Here is a 12,685-nt window from a genome sequence, read left to right on the forward strand (position 1 = left end):
CAACAGGGTGACACCAAGCCAGCCACCCACAACAGGGTGACACCAAGCCAGCCACCCACAACAGGGTGACACCAAGCCAGCCACCCACCACAGGGTGACACCAAGCCAGCCACCCACCACAAGGTGACACCAAGCCAGCCACCCACAACAGGGTGACACCAAGCCAGCCAGTCACCACAGTGTTCCAGCAAGCCAGCCACCCACAACAGGGTGACACCAAGTTAGCCACCCACAACAGGGTGACACCAGACCAGCCACAGCAGGGCAGGGTGCCAGCAGCCAGCAAGCCACCCACACTGCCAGGCGTCAGCCACCGACCCACAACAGGGTGACAGCAAGCCACCCACAGCAGGGCAGGGTGCCAGCAGCCAGCCAGTCATTTTTTTTTAACCTTTTTGTCCCTTTCAAATTGCAATGGAGATGGATGAAGACAGAAAAAGTAAAAGTGTGGTCTGGGACTATTTCTCGTCTCAACCATCTCCAGGAAAAGCAGCAGTGTGCAACACATGCACAAACAATATAAGCATGGGATTAGTAACTGCAAAAAACAAAAATACGTCAAATCTTTGGGCCCATCTAAGAGTTCATCATATTAAATTAAATCATGCAGCACAGAAAAAAACAAAATGAATATCAATGTGATTTTGAAATACCTCCTCCACTATCCCAGGCAACAACAACAGATATGTTTCAGAAAAAAAAACAGGTGTCACAGTCTAGATTCAGATGGAAGATCCCAACTGCCGGACAGAGTAATCACAGAGATGATGGTCATTGATGACCAGCCATTTACAATGGTGTCTGACTCAGGATTTAAGCGGTTGATGTCCATACTTGAGCCAAGGTACACACACACACTGAAGAGTTTTATTATCGAACCGAAAATGCTGGGAAAGATTCACCAAAAGGTAGTTGAGAAAGTAAAGGCTATGCTGCAACCAGAGAATGCTGGCAACTCACTCTCATTCACGACTGACTGCTGGTCAGGAGAAGGACAAACAGAGTCACTAATGAATCTTGCATGCCACTTCATTGACAGCAGATGGACAAAAAGGCAATTGGTTTTGAATACAAAAGTAAAGCAAGGATCCCACACTGGGGAGTACAGTAGAGAAATGTTTCTTGGCATGTTTGAAGAATGGAGAATCACCAAAGACCAAGTGATGCTTGTGCTCCTTCGAGACAGTGGAGCAAACATGCGGAAAGGAATAAGACTTGCTGATATGTCAGACCTCAGTGTTATGGCACACAACACCCTCCAACTTTCAAATGATGGTCTATCAAGCCAGAGAGCTTTGATTGATATATGTTTTGAGAAGCATGAAGAGATTAAAAATGTTGTGCTGGCAAGTCTTTTGAATCCTTGATACAAGAACCATGCTTTCTCTTCTGATGATGTATTGGCCAAGGCAAAGCAATGGCTGACAGAAGATATTCAACAGGAGGTGCAGGAGGTTCCTGCCAAAAAGACAAGTCCAGAACAGCATTTTCATAATCTGAAAGAGGAGCATGCTGCAAAAACAGAAAAATGTCCAAAAAGATGACCACAAACAGAAGAGAATCTTCTTCATCCTGGTCGAATTGATCGTGATATTTTCAGTGTTTTATTGGGGCCTCGTGTGGAGGATTCTTCTGAATCTGCAATAATGAGCCTGGATGATGAACTTCATCTCTATTTGAAGGAACCAGTAATTGACAGAAGAAGTGGTGATCCTCTTCAGTGGTGGAAAGAAAATGAGGCACACTACAAAAGACTTGTTTTCCATGCTAGAAGATACCTCTCTCTCTCTGCTCCTCTGTCCCCTCTCCTCCTGTACCAAGTGAGCATGTTAATGAAGTGGCAGCATTATATGAAAAAAAAAAAGCCGTTTTAACAGGTGAAAATGAACATGCTGAAATGTTCTGCTTCCTGCAGTATAATATTATTTTACTTAACTGGGAATATTGAAAAGTGTTGTAGTAGTGTCCACTCTAATCCACTGTCTAGCTTTTGTCTAGCAGTTTTGCACTGACTGCAGTAGTGATTAAAATCATTGCAGTGAGTGCACTACTGCAGCAGTAGTCCACTGACTGCAGTCCAATCCATTGTCTATCTGTTGTCTTGCTTGTTTCTAGCAGTTTTGCTGCCACTGACTGCACTGCTGCAGTAGTGATTTAAAATTATTGCAGTGAGTGAGGGCACTACTGCAGCAGTTTATGCATCATTCACAATCAGATGATGTGAAATTGATGTCCCTGCAAGTGCAGTTTTCCTATCAGTTTTCATGCAGTTAAGGTGTAAAGAACAAGCCCTTAATGTTAAAAAAAAGTTAATAAATAAACATTAACATGTTTAGTAACATGTTAATGTTCGAAATTTGTGTTTATTTTGCAAAACTTTAAATGTACAAAATATCGGCCGATACCGATATGCGATGACCAAAATATCGGTATTGACAACAAAAAACCGATATCGGTCGATCCCTAGTACAGTATAGGGCCTGTGCTGTACATAATAGAATTTCAAGTAGAAGGCTGATAACCCTTTTTTTTTTTTTTTTTTCTTCCCTTTTGCATAAATGGCTCCTAAAATGTGATCAGATGTCTCTCAAGTCTTCATTATTTAACAGTTACTTATCATTTTATATTATATTTATTGAACAAATGGTTGAAACAATCAAGGTCATAATGGAAAAATGATTGGTGACACCTTTAGACAATTTAAAGAAAGTACTGGGAGTTGTTCCAGGTTGAGTGTGGGATCCATTCATCCATCTTCAACAGAACTCTAAAGTGTAGTATGACCCGATCAAATTAGATTTCGTTGGACCTCTCGGAATGGGAGTTTTTGAAGCTCTTTAGATTGTAAAGATTCACAGAAGAATTCCTTAGAAGTTGGGATTTCATCTGGTAGTTTACAAATGGAATTCAATCCATTTACAATTTTTACCCTCCTTTCGGCTGGGTGTCCTACAAAGATCACCCTATGTGAATGGTATATATTATTCAAACAGCTAAAAACTATATCTAAATGTATGCAGTGATCTCTTGTGCTCTTTACATTCCCATTTCTAGAGTGTACCTTAAGACAAAAAGTGGTGGAAGGTTACTATAGAGGAAACTACTGGTCTAAAGAAAATGGACCTGGATAGCTCAGGGTTTTCTGGAAAGATAAAGTACACAGATATATTTTAATTTAAAAAAAAAAAAAAAAAATACACTGCATACGGACACTAAAAGCTGACCCCGACTCCCCAGCTATGATGGATATTTGGAGGGAGCATAATGGCATAGGACTCTTTTTTTTTGGCCTTGGCATCTAAACAGTTTGCTTTTATGAAGGATCAAATGAATTGTAAGTGTACGAGAAAACTCAATTTCTGAGTTGCTGTGATTTCAAATAAAAATAGTTTGGGTCATGTAACACAGTGATCTAAAACCTAATTGTAAATCAATAAGAGGACCATTTGAAAAGAAATGAACAGACAGTGATGTTTTAGAATTACTAGGGGTTCTGTCCTCAAGCCCATTGAAATACTGTGGCATGATTTAAAGCAGTCTGAGCACGACACTGGAAAAATAACTGCAAAAAAGTTTGCAGTAAAAGAATATATCAGGATGTTTGCCAATGTTTAACCTTGAGTGACAAAATCAAGTTTAAAGACTTTGCAATAGCTGTGGTCCTACTAATTACAAATTATGTTTTCAAAGCCTTTTCAGTGATTTTTGTTAAATCAGTTTTTCATTAAAGCAATATTAAACCCAAAAACAAAAATGTAGTACTGTATATTGCAGCTTACCAATTCTTCAATGTGATTACTGTATTGCCTTTTTTTTAGCCTTTCTTTCTTTTATTTTTATCAAGTCTGTTGTTTTCCACAGTACTAACTCTCCAGCAGAATGTATCAGCTTACATGGATGAGACAAACCAGTTAACACTGACAGAGGTGCTTAACATGATCAGCTTTTATTTATTCATGCCAAACCTTTATCCCAAAAGGTAAAAGAATGGTTGGCTGCAAATGATTGTAAAGTGTGAGCTGGAGTTTGGCTTCAGTTTATTAGTTCTAAATCTTCCATTACATTTAGCACTCCCCTTCCTCCCAATCCCCCTGATTGACAAGTATGTTGTGCCTCCCCTGCTCATTCCTCCAGAGTTGTGTCTGACTAATATTCAAGGTGTGATACTGGCCAGATGACCAGGTGAAAGCAGAGGGGAAAAAAGCCAGAGAAGAAAACGAATGTGGCCACCATATCTAATGATTGGTAAGCTGCAACGTATAACATTTTTGGTTTGGGGATTAATGCCACTTTAAAGATCTAAACAAATGTGTTAAAAAGGGCAGTTTTGTGGTATAGTTGTGTGGTAGTGGTTAATTCCTAGTGCTGTGTTTAAAGAACAGAATGCCACGCATGCCAGAGTTATGGGTCACTGACCAGGGACAACTGTTGTATACTCGCTAGCATAGTATAGGTCAACAAAAGTAAACTGCATATTTTTTTCGCGACAGGTGTTCTTGAAAATTGCTTTTTTATTGGATCATTGTCTTTGCGTTCCACCGGATCGGCCTGTCAGTTTGCTCATCAACAATTATGTTCATATTTTATTGTAATAACTCACCAGTGGCTATTTGTAATGATCTGAATAGCTATAAAAATCACTGCAGTGATTAAATATGAAAGGCCACAGTTCATTAGCTACATGATAGGCTCAATGAGCGTGGAGGAATATTGCTGCACGTGACACTTGAAGTGCTTCATTTATTTGGTAATTGATGTTCTTTTCCCCTTTTTCTTTTTGTTTTTTATTTTTTTATTTTTTTACAATCCCTAAATTGCTGCCATTTCTTGCTTTGTAATGCATATCTCGGCTGGTGCTTCAATTTGAATTAGCATCCAGCTGTGCTGTTTCTTCAAAGCCCCACAGAATGTCATACTGAATCTATTACAAAAAAAAAAAAAAACATATTTGAGGGTGACTACATTTTTACATACACTGGGACCATGGAGAATGGACGTAGCCACCCTCTAACAGGAAGTTGGATCAAACCAGCAAACAAGGAATTTTGAGGTTTGGAGGAGGCTGAGAGCAACACAAAATAATTTTAATCAAAAATCATACTTCAATACAATTTTTTTCTAAAAAACAGATTTAATTGGCACTTAAACCACTTCTGGCCAGAAAGGATTTGCCCCCTTAATGACCAGGCCATTTTATGCGATTCAACATTACGTTACTTTAACTGACAATTGCGCGGTCGTGCGACGCTGTACCCAAATAAAATTGATGTTCTTTTTTTCCCCATAAATAGAGCTTTGAGCTTTCTTTTGGTGGTGTTTGATCACCTGTGCAATTTTTATTTCTTGTTCTATAAGCAAAAACAAAAAAGCTACAATTAAATAAAAAAAAAAACTGTATTTATTACATTCTGCTATATAACATTCCCAACAAAAAAATGTAAAAATCTAATTATTTCATCATTTTAGGCCAATTTGTATTCTACATATTTTTGGTAAAAAAAAATCCCAATAATCGTATTTTGATTGGCTTGCGCAAAAGTTATTGCGTCTACAAACTAGGGAAAAGATTTATATCATTTTTATTTTTTATTTATTTTTTACTACGAATAGCAGCAATCAGCAACTTTTAGCGGGACTGCGACATTGCGGCGGACAGATCGGACCCCTAACTGATATTTTTGACACTTTTGGCGGGACCCGTGACATTACTACAGTAATCAGAGCTAAAAATATACACTGTTACTGTAATAATGAGACTGGCAGGGAAGGGGTTAACCCAGGGGCAATCAAAGGGTTAAGTGTGAGCCTAGGGGAGTGCTTTCTAACTGTATGGGGGAGGGACTTGTGGAATCGACACAGAGACCTGTGACCATAAATAGGAGGATCACAGGCACTCTGTGTTGATTCCAGAGAGAACGTGAGATCTTCAGGGAAAAGACCAGTCTTTAGGATGGAGATGTGATCTTACTAGGAAAAGCACAATGTGTGTGTGCTGGAGGTGAAATCTTTTATAAAGGACAGACCAGTGTGTACATGTTCAGGAGGTGTGATCTTAAGCTGGGAAAATACCTTTCTGTATGCTGGAGGTGTGATGTCACTGGGAAGGGGTCAAGAAGAGGCAGAATTCCCCACTGGCCAAATAAAATTCTGATTTGGGCATTATCCTTTATGGGAAAGTGAAATTGCTGTAAAAATACAACTCTGACTTCAAGTGGAAGTATAGGCCAAGGCCTCATTCACATGAGCATACCTAATTATCGCCCGAAAATAGGGTTATTGGTGTTTTGCCAATACAAAAAAAAAAAAAAAAAAAGTGTCAATAATGGCCAAAACGATTAGCTTACCCCATGTGGATTACAGCCAGTGCCATGCCGTAATATGCAGCCTCCGCGGACACCACTCTGTCTCAGTGGTCACTGCCAGTGCCCGCCCCCAATAACCAGGCTTCTTTTTGAGGGATGCCGCTGTGACCTCCTTTTACAGGACCCTTTCCAGTCAGTAAAAAAGTCTGCTGAGGTGAGAGCTGGAAGTACAGATAATTTAGGAGTAAATATAAAAGTTAATTGTAGTCACCCCCCCCCCCCCGTTTTTTTTTTTTCTTTTTTTTTTTTTTTAATTTATAGCTGGGGTTTAGTTTAAAATTGATTAGTCCTTTTTTTTCGCTCTCAGTTTTCACACCCACTCTAGGTGTTAATCTGATCATATCACTCTGCTACCAGGAAACGCGGACTATGTCTGTGTTAGTGAATGAGTTAGCTTATATACTATTTTGCATAATTATTTTGAATTCTGCAGAATCATTTTAAATTTAAGTTAAAATATGTTTATATGAAACAGAATAATGGCCTTCTGCCATTCTGTTGGTTAGTTCTATTTATTGTTGTTTTGCACAGTAACTTTGCAATTAAAGGGAAAATACATTTTACATGAAACAGATTAGATGTCTTTTGCCATTCTGTTGGGTAGTTCTATTTAATACTACCGTATTGCACAATAATTAAAAAAAAATAAAAAATACATCTACATAAACATAGAGGCTCCTTGCCATTCTATGTTTTGCCTGTTTTTTTTTTTAATTATTGTGTAGCATATTTAAGTCAGTGTTAACACAATTTTAGTTGACTAAAATACGACTAAAATTAAAACAATTCAGATGACTAAAATACGACTAAAACTAAAATGGCATTTTAGTCATGATAAGACTATAACTAAAACTAAATAAAAAATTGACATCATCAAAATCAACACTCCTCTGCTGGCCATTTCTATATCGGCAACACAATTCTATCCAGAGCATGTAATAATAGCACATTAAAGTTTAAACATGTATTGCACCACCGCATACGCATAAGTAAGGAGCATCTACTAAGCTGCTGAAAACTAAACAATTAAGAAAAAGGCTTTTCTTATATTTTTCCCTAATATTTAATGTTGGTAATATATTCAGGTAATATGTGCAATGACATTACAGCCAATGGAGTTTACAGCAGTGTTAATTTTGTCAACAAAAACGTTTTCATCACCGCTTTCGTCACCGGCATTTTTCAACTGACGAAAACGAGACGCAAAGTATAGCACATTTTCGTCAAATGACGACAACTATGACGAAAATCAAATCCGTTTTTGTTAACGAACGAAAACTAAACGAGAATGTGAGGCAGGGACGTTTACCCAACTTCTGGTTTTCACGGAGCCCCGCCTGTGTGGCGTCTGGCGTGGCATGCCCTGTGACGTCCGACGTGAGGAGTCGACTACTACAAGAGAGTCGACTCGAGACCAGTCACCTGACCTCCCCAGAGCACTGCAGCTACAGCACTACAGCCAAACGCGCCAGGCCCGACTTGAGTTTGAGATTTGCAAATCAGTGCATTCTAATTTTTTTTTATGTAGCTTTGACACATTTATATATACAAGTGGTGGGGGTGGTGGTTATGGTTTATAATAAAACTGTGTTGTCTTCCTTTTATTTATAGTATTTGTATTTTAGGTTATTTGTAATAATAATATATTTGTGCTGTTTTGGATCATCCCTATTGGCATATTTATTTAACCCAAAAGTCTATATGTGCTTGTGTTTATTACAGATTGTGTATTTAATGTGTAGATCAATTTCTCTTCAGTTTGTGACAAAATGCACAGTAACGCCTTAATACAATGAACTTTCATATTAACAAAGCTGATTTCTAATCAGATGCTGAGTGTATGTACTTGTACATGTTGATATGGCAAATATATTACAGCTAAATGATAGATCTTTGAAGTTTTATATTGAATGATTTTGGTTTACTGCTGCTTTTTCACAATCTGCCAACTAACTGAAAACCATACACTTCCTGTGTAGCTTATAAATCAAGGTTCATTTTTGTAAATATATAAAATAAGATTGGTAAATACTGATCACCAGGGCACTCGGCTGTAGTTTGCTAGCTCCTAACTTTTTCAGCTGGCTACTAGATCTCTGTGAGATTTAACCAGGTCTGTATTAAGGTTTGGTAACACACTAAAGACACAACTGATTTCTCTATCGTTCATTGACAGACGCAGCTCCATATCTTCTTAGACCATTGGGTTATGCTCCTCCGATCAAGAATAGGACACTAGGCAGGAAAAAGCTTTACCACACCTATGGGGCTGTCCCTGTAGGCATAACTCCACACACCCTGCTACAGCACTTAATTTGTTTCTGCCTAGTTTAGGAGTAGGACCTAGTTCCCTGCTGGGACTTCGGTCTTCGCTATTTAAAAGGAAATATTCTACAAAGTAGATGTGCTGGCATATTCGGATGCTTCTTTTAGCCACAATGTTTTGCAGGCTGCTGTTTAAAAGAGAATTTTTTTTGGTTTGTTCTCTTTGAGGGTGTATGTTTTTCTAGGTGAGCTCCAGTTGTTCCTGGTTGAGCTCCATGTTACCTGGTTTGGCTAAGTTTAGCCTTTGGGAAATTACGTTCTTCTTTGCGTTGTTTTTCCCACCCCTCATGCATATACTGCTTTGGGATGTCCCAATGGTCTAAGAAGATATGGAGCTACGTCTGTCAATGCAGGATAGAGAAAACTGGATTTTTGCACTTACCATAAAATCCTTTTCTCTGAAGTTCATTAACAGACGCAGCACCCACCCCTCTACTTGTGAGTGAAATGTTTTTTTTTTTGTCTTCTAAACACTGCTTGCAACGAAACGAAGTGCTGTAGCAGAGTGTGTGGGGTTATGCCTACAAGGACAACCCCATAGGGTGTGGTAAAGCTTTTTCCTGCCTAGTGTCTTATTCCTGATGGACCTGCCTAGTGTCTTATTCCTGATGGGAGGAGCATAACCCAATGGTCTAAGAAGTTATGGAGCTGCGTCTGTTAATGAACTTCAGAGAAAAGGATTTTACGGTAAGTACAAAAATCCAGTTTTTCTTATAGGCTAACAGTATTGACAACTGGAAGCCTCTCTGCATTAAAGCTTACTCTGTATGGTCATTGAAAGAACAGTAATGATCTACAAAGGCCAGTGATCCATCCTAGCTGATCTATCTGCTGTAAACTAGTTTGGCTGCTCAAAGTTACAACACTTTGCACGCCGCTAATATTTTTGTACTTTCTTGTTGACGAAGATCCACAAACTAATGGACTGCTTGAATATTACATTTATTATCATGATTTTATTTACATCTTTCTAAAACATTTATGAAGACTTATTGTAAATGCAGAGAAGTGTCCTTTAATCTGTTTCCTCTTTTTTTTACAGGCACACAGTTGGCAGCCTGGAATAAAGAACCCATACCGAGGGGTAGTTGTGTGGCCTGTTCCTGAGAATGTGGAAATCACTGTGACCCTCTTTAAGGTTCGTATTCTATCTGTCATTACTTTTAACAGTGTGGATGCTGAGAGTGGTATCAGTCTATTTCCCTGGCTACCAAGTACAGTTTTTACCTATAAAGCCAAATTTTGGATACTGATAGTTATAAGTATTATTTTTACAACATTCACTCTGTTTTTGTTTACATCGAAATGTTTTGTTTAGGAGGCCCAGTTGAACTTTAATTAAATCCCCTTATAAGGGCATATTGCCCATAAGCACAATACTGTTGTTTTTCTAATGTAATGGGCAGCACAATAGCTAAGTGATTAGCATTTCTGCCCAGAGACGGGACAAGGGGTGGGCAGAATGGACACGTGCTCTGGGCACTGGCTCTATGGGCAGTAAGGATGGCGCGCTGGGAGCTGCAGCAGATTCTGAAATATGGCTACAGTGCGGTCATCCGTGCCCTAATTATCAGTGCAGCCCTATCTCTGCCAATCATTGCCCATCAGTACACTATCATCAGTGCACATCAGTGAAGGAGAAAAATTACTTCTTTGCAAAATTTTCTAACCGAAACAAAAAAAGGCTTTTTTTTTTTTTTTTTTTTTTTTTTCTGTCTTTTTTTATTTGTATAGCAAAAAATAGGAAACCCCAGTGGTGATTACATACCACCAAAAAAAAGCTCTATCTGTCACAAAGAAATTGTAAAGATGTTTGTTATATGGGTACAGTGTTGCATGACCGCACAATTGTCATTCAAGGTGCGACAGCACTGGAAGCTGAAAATTGGCCTGGATAGGAAGGGGATGACAATGCCCAGTATTGAAGTGGTTAAACATACTACATGTGCATCTCATAAAATTAGAATATCATCAAAAAGTTAATTTATCTCAGTAATTCAATTCAAAAAGTGAAACTCCTATATTTTATTTAGATGCATTGCACACAGAGTGATATATTTCATGCATTTGTATCATTCAATTTTGATGAATAAGGCTAACAGCTAGTGAAAACCCAAAATTCAGTATCTCAAAAAATTAGAGTACATTAGACCAAAAAAAAAAAAAAGGATTTTTACTACAGAAATGTTGGCTTACTGAAAAGTATGTCCATGTATAGTATAATGTGCACTCAATACTTGGTCGGGACTCGTTTTGCATAAATTACTGCATCAATGTGACGTGGCATGAAGGCGATCAGCCTGTGGCACCGCTGAGGTGGTATTGGAAGCCCAGGTTTCTTTGATGGTTGCCTTTAGTTCATCTGCATTGTTGGGTCTGGTGTCTCTCCTCTTCCTCTTGACAATATCCCACAGATTCTCTGTGGGGTTTGGGTCAGGTGAGTTTGCTGGCCAATCAAGCACAGTGATCCCATGATCATTAAACCAGGTATTGGTAATTTTAGCAGTGTGGGCAGGTACCAAGTCCTGCTGGAAAATTAAACAAGCATCTCCATAAAGCTGGTCAGCAGAGGGAAGCATGAAGTGCTTCTGGTAGATGGCTGTGCTGACTTTGGACTTGATAAAACACAGTGGGCCACCAACACCAGCAGATGACATGGCTCCCCAAATCTTTACTGACTGTGGAAACTTCACACTGGACCTCATGCAACTTGGATTCTGGGCCTCTCCTCTCTTCCTCCAGACTCTGGGACCTTGGAATTTTCCACAGTCTGTGATGATTTGGGGAGCCATCTCATCTGCTGGTGTTGGTCCACTGTGTTTTATCAAGTCCAAAGTCAGCGCAGCCCTCTACCAGGAAATTCCAGAGCACTTCATGCTGTGCTTGTTTTGCCAGCAAACTTGCCTGACCTAAACCCCATAGAGAATCTGTGGGGTATTGTCAAGAGAAAGATGAGAGACATCAGACCCAAAAATACAGACGAGCTGAATGCTGTTCTCAAGGAAACCAGGGCTTCCATAACATCTCAGCAGTGCCACAGGCTGATCACCTCCATGCCATGTCGCATTGATGCAGTAATTCATGCAAAAAGAGCCCAGTCCAAGTATTGAGTGAATACTATACTGTACATGGACATACTTTTCAGTAAGCCAACATTTCTGTAGTAAAAATCATTTTGTAATCGGTCTTGTGTAATAATCAGATTTTCTGAGATACAGAATTGATGGTTTTCACTATCTGTAAGCCATAATAATCAAAATTTAAAGAAGGAAATGCTTGAAATAGATCACGCTGTGTTACACTGTATGTTATAAATCTATATAATATGAGTTTCACTTTTTGACTTGAATTACTGAAATAAATTAACTTTTTGATGATATTCTAATTTTATGAGATGCACATGTGTAACTATCTGATCACTTTCTTGGCTTCCTGTAATCAACTATATAACAAGACTTAAATTGGGAGGTCATCACTCAGAGCTTCAGTGCCTCTTTAGCTGTGCACCATGCTGTCAAACACTATAGTAAATGAAGCCGGTGATTTATATACGTATATATCTGGTGTTGCGAACACTTTTATATAGTATCAATACATATATAAAATGAAAACAATCAATAAACGTATTAGGTAACAAAACAGTCAAAATCACCTATAAGGTGTAGTCCATAATATAGTGCACACAGAATATTAAAGTGCATAATAGTTCATATCCAGTGGTGAATCAAACAATTCCTTTTCTTCTAAGGTATCAACTTCTGCATGACAACATGAGGACAAATGGTGTGCTTCCACCCTGTTGTGACACCTATGTGCTCCCAATATTCTCACCTTTGTGTGTAATCAAATGCACTTTTCATTACAATTAAAAACCACCACCCTCCATCGATATTGGCTTGATCCTGGTCATGTCCAGTCAATCTTGGTAAACTGTGGTAGTGGTCCTTTTAAGGCACCCTCCACTGCGCTGGATTCTATCCTCTTTGGTGCTGCTCTGG

At 38.8% G+C, this 12,685-nt stretch overlaps 1 protein-coding gene across 5 annotated transcripts in view; it reads left to right on the top strand.

Moving 5' to 3' along the window:
* The window catches only part of EHBP1 (EH domain binding protein 1), a 739,122-nt gene that overhangs the window by 158,833 nt on the left and 567,604 nt on the right, over positions 1-12,685 (top strand). For all 5 annotated transcript variants that reach the window (XM_082251356.1, XM_082251359.1, XM_082251357.1 and 2 more), the window contains exon 4: positions 9,730-9,825. In XM_082251356.1, the coding sequence (XP_082107482.1) occupies positions 9,730-9,825 (96 nt within the window). The remainder of the gene's footprint in view (positions 1-9,729; positions 9,826-12,685) is intronic.

This window comes from Pelophylax lessonae, assembly GCF_965119305.1.
Source record: "Pelophylax lessonae genome assembly, chromosome: 3".
Lineage (NCBI taxonomy): Eukaryota > Metazoa > Chordata > Amphibia > Anura > Ranidae > Pelophylax > Pelophylax lessonae.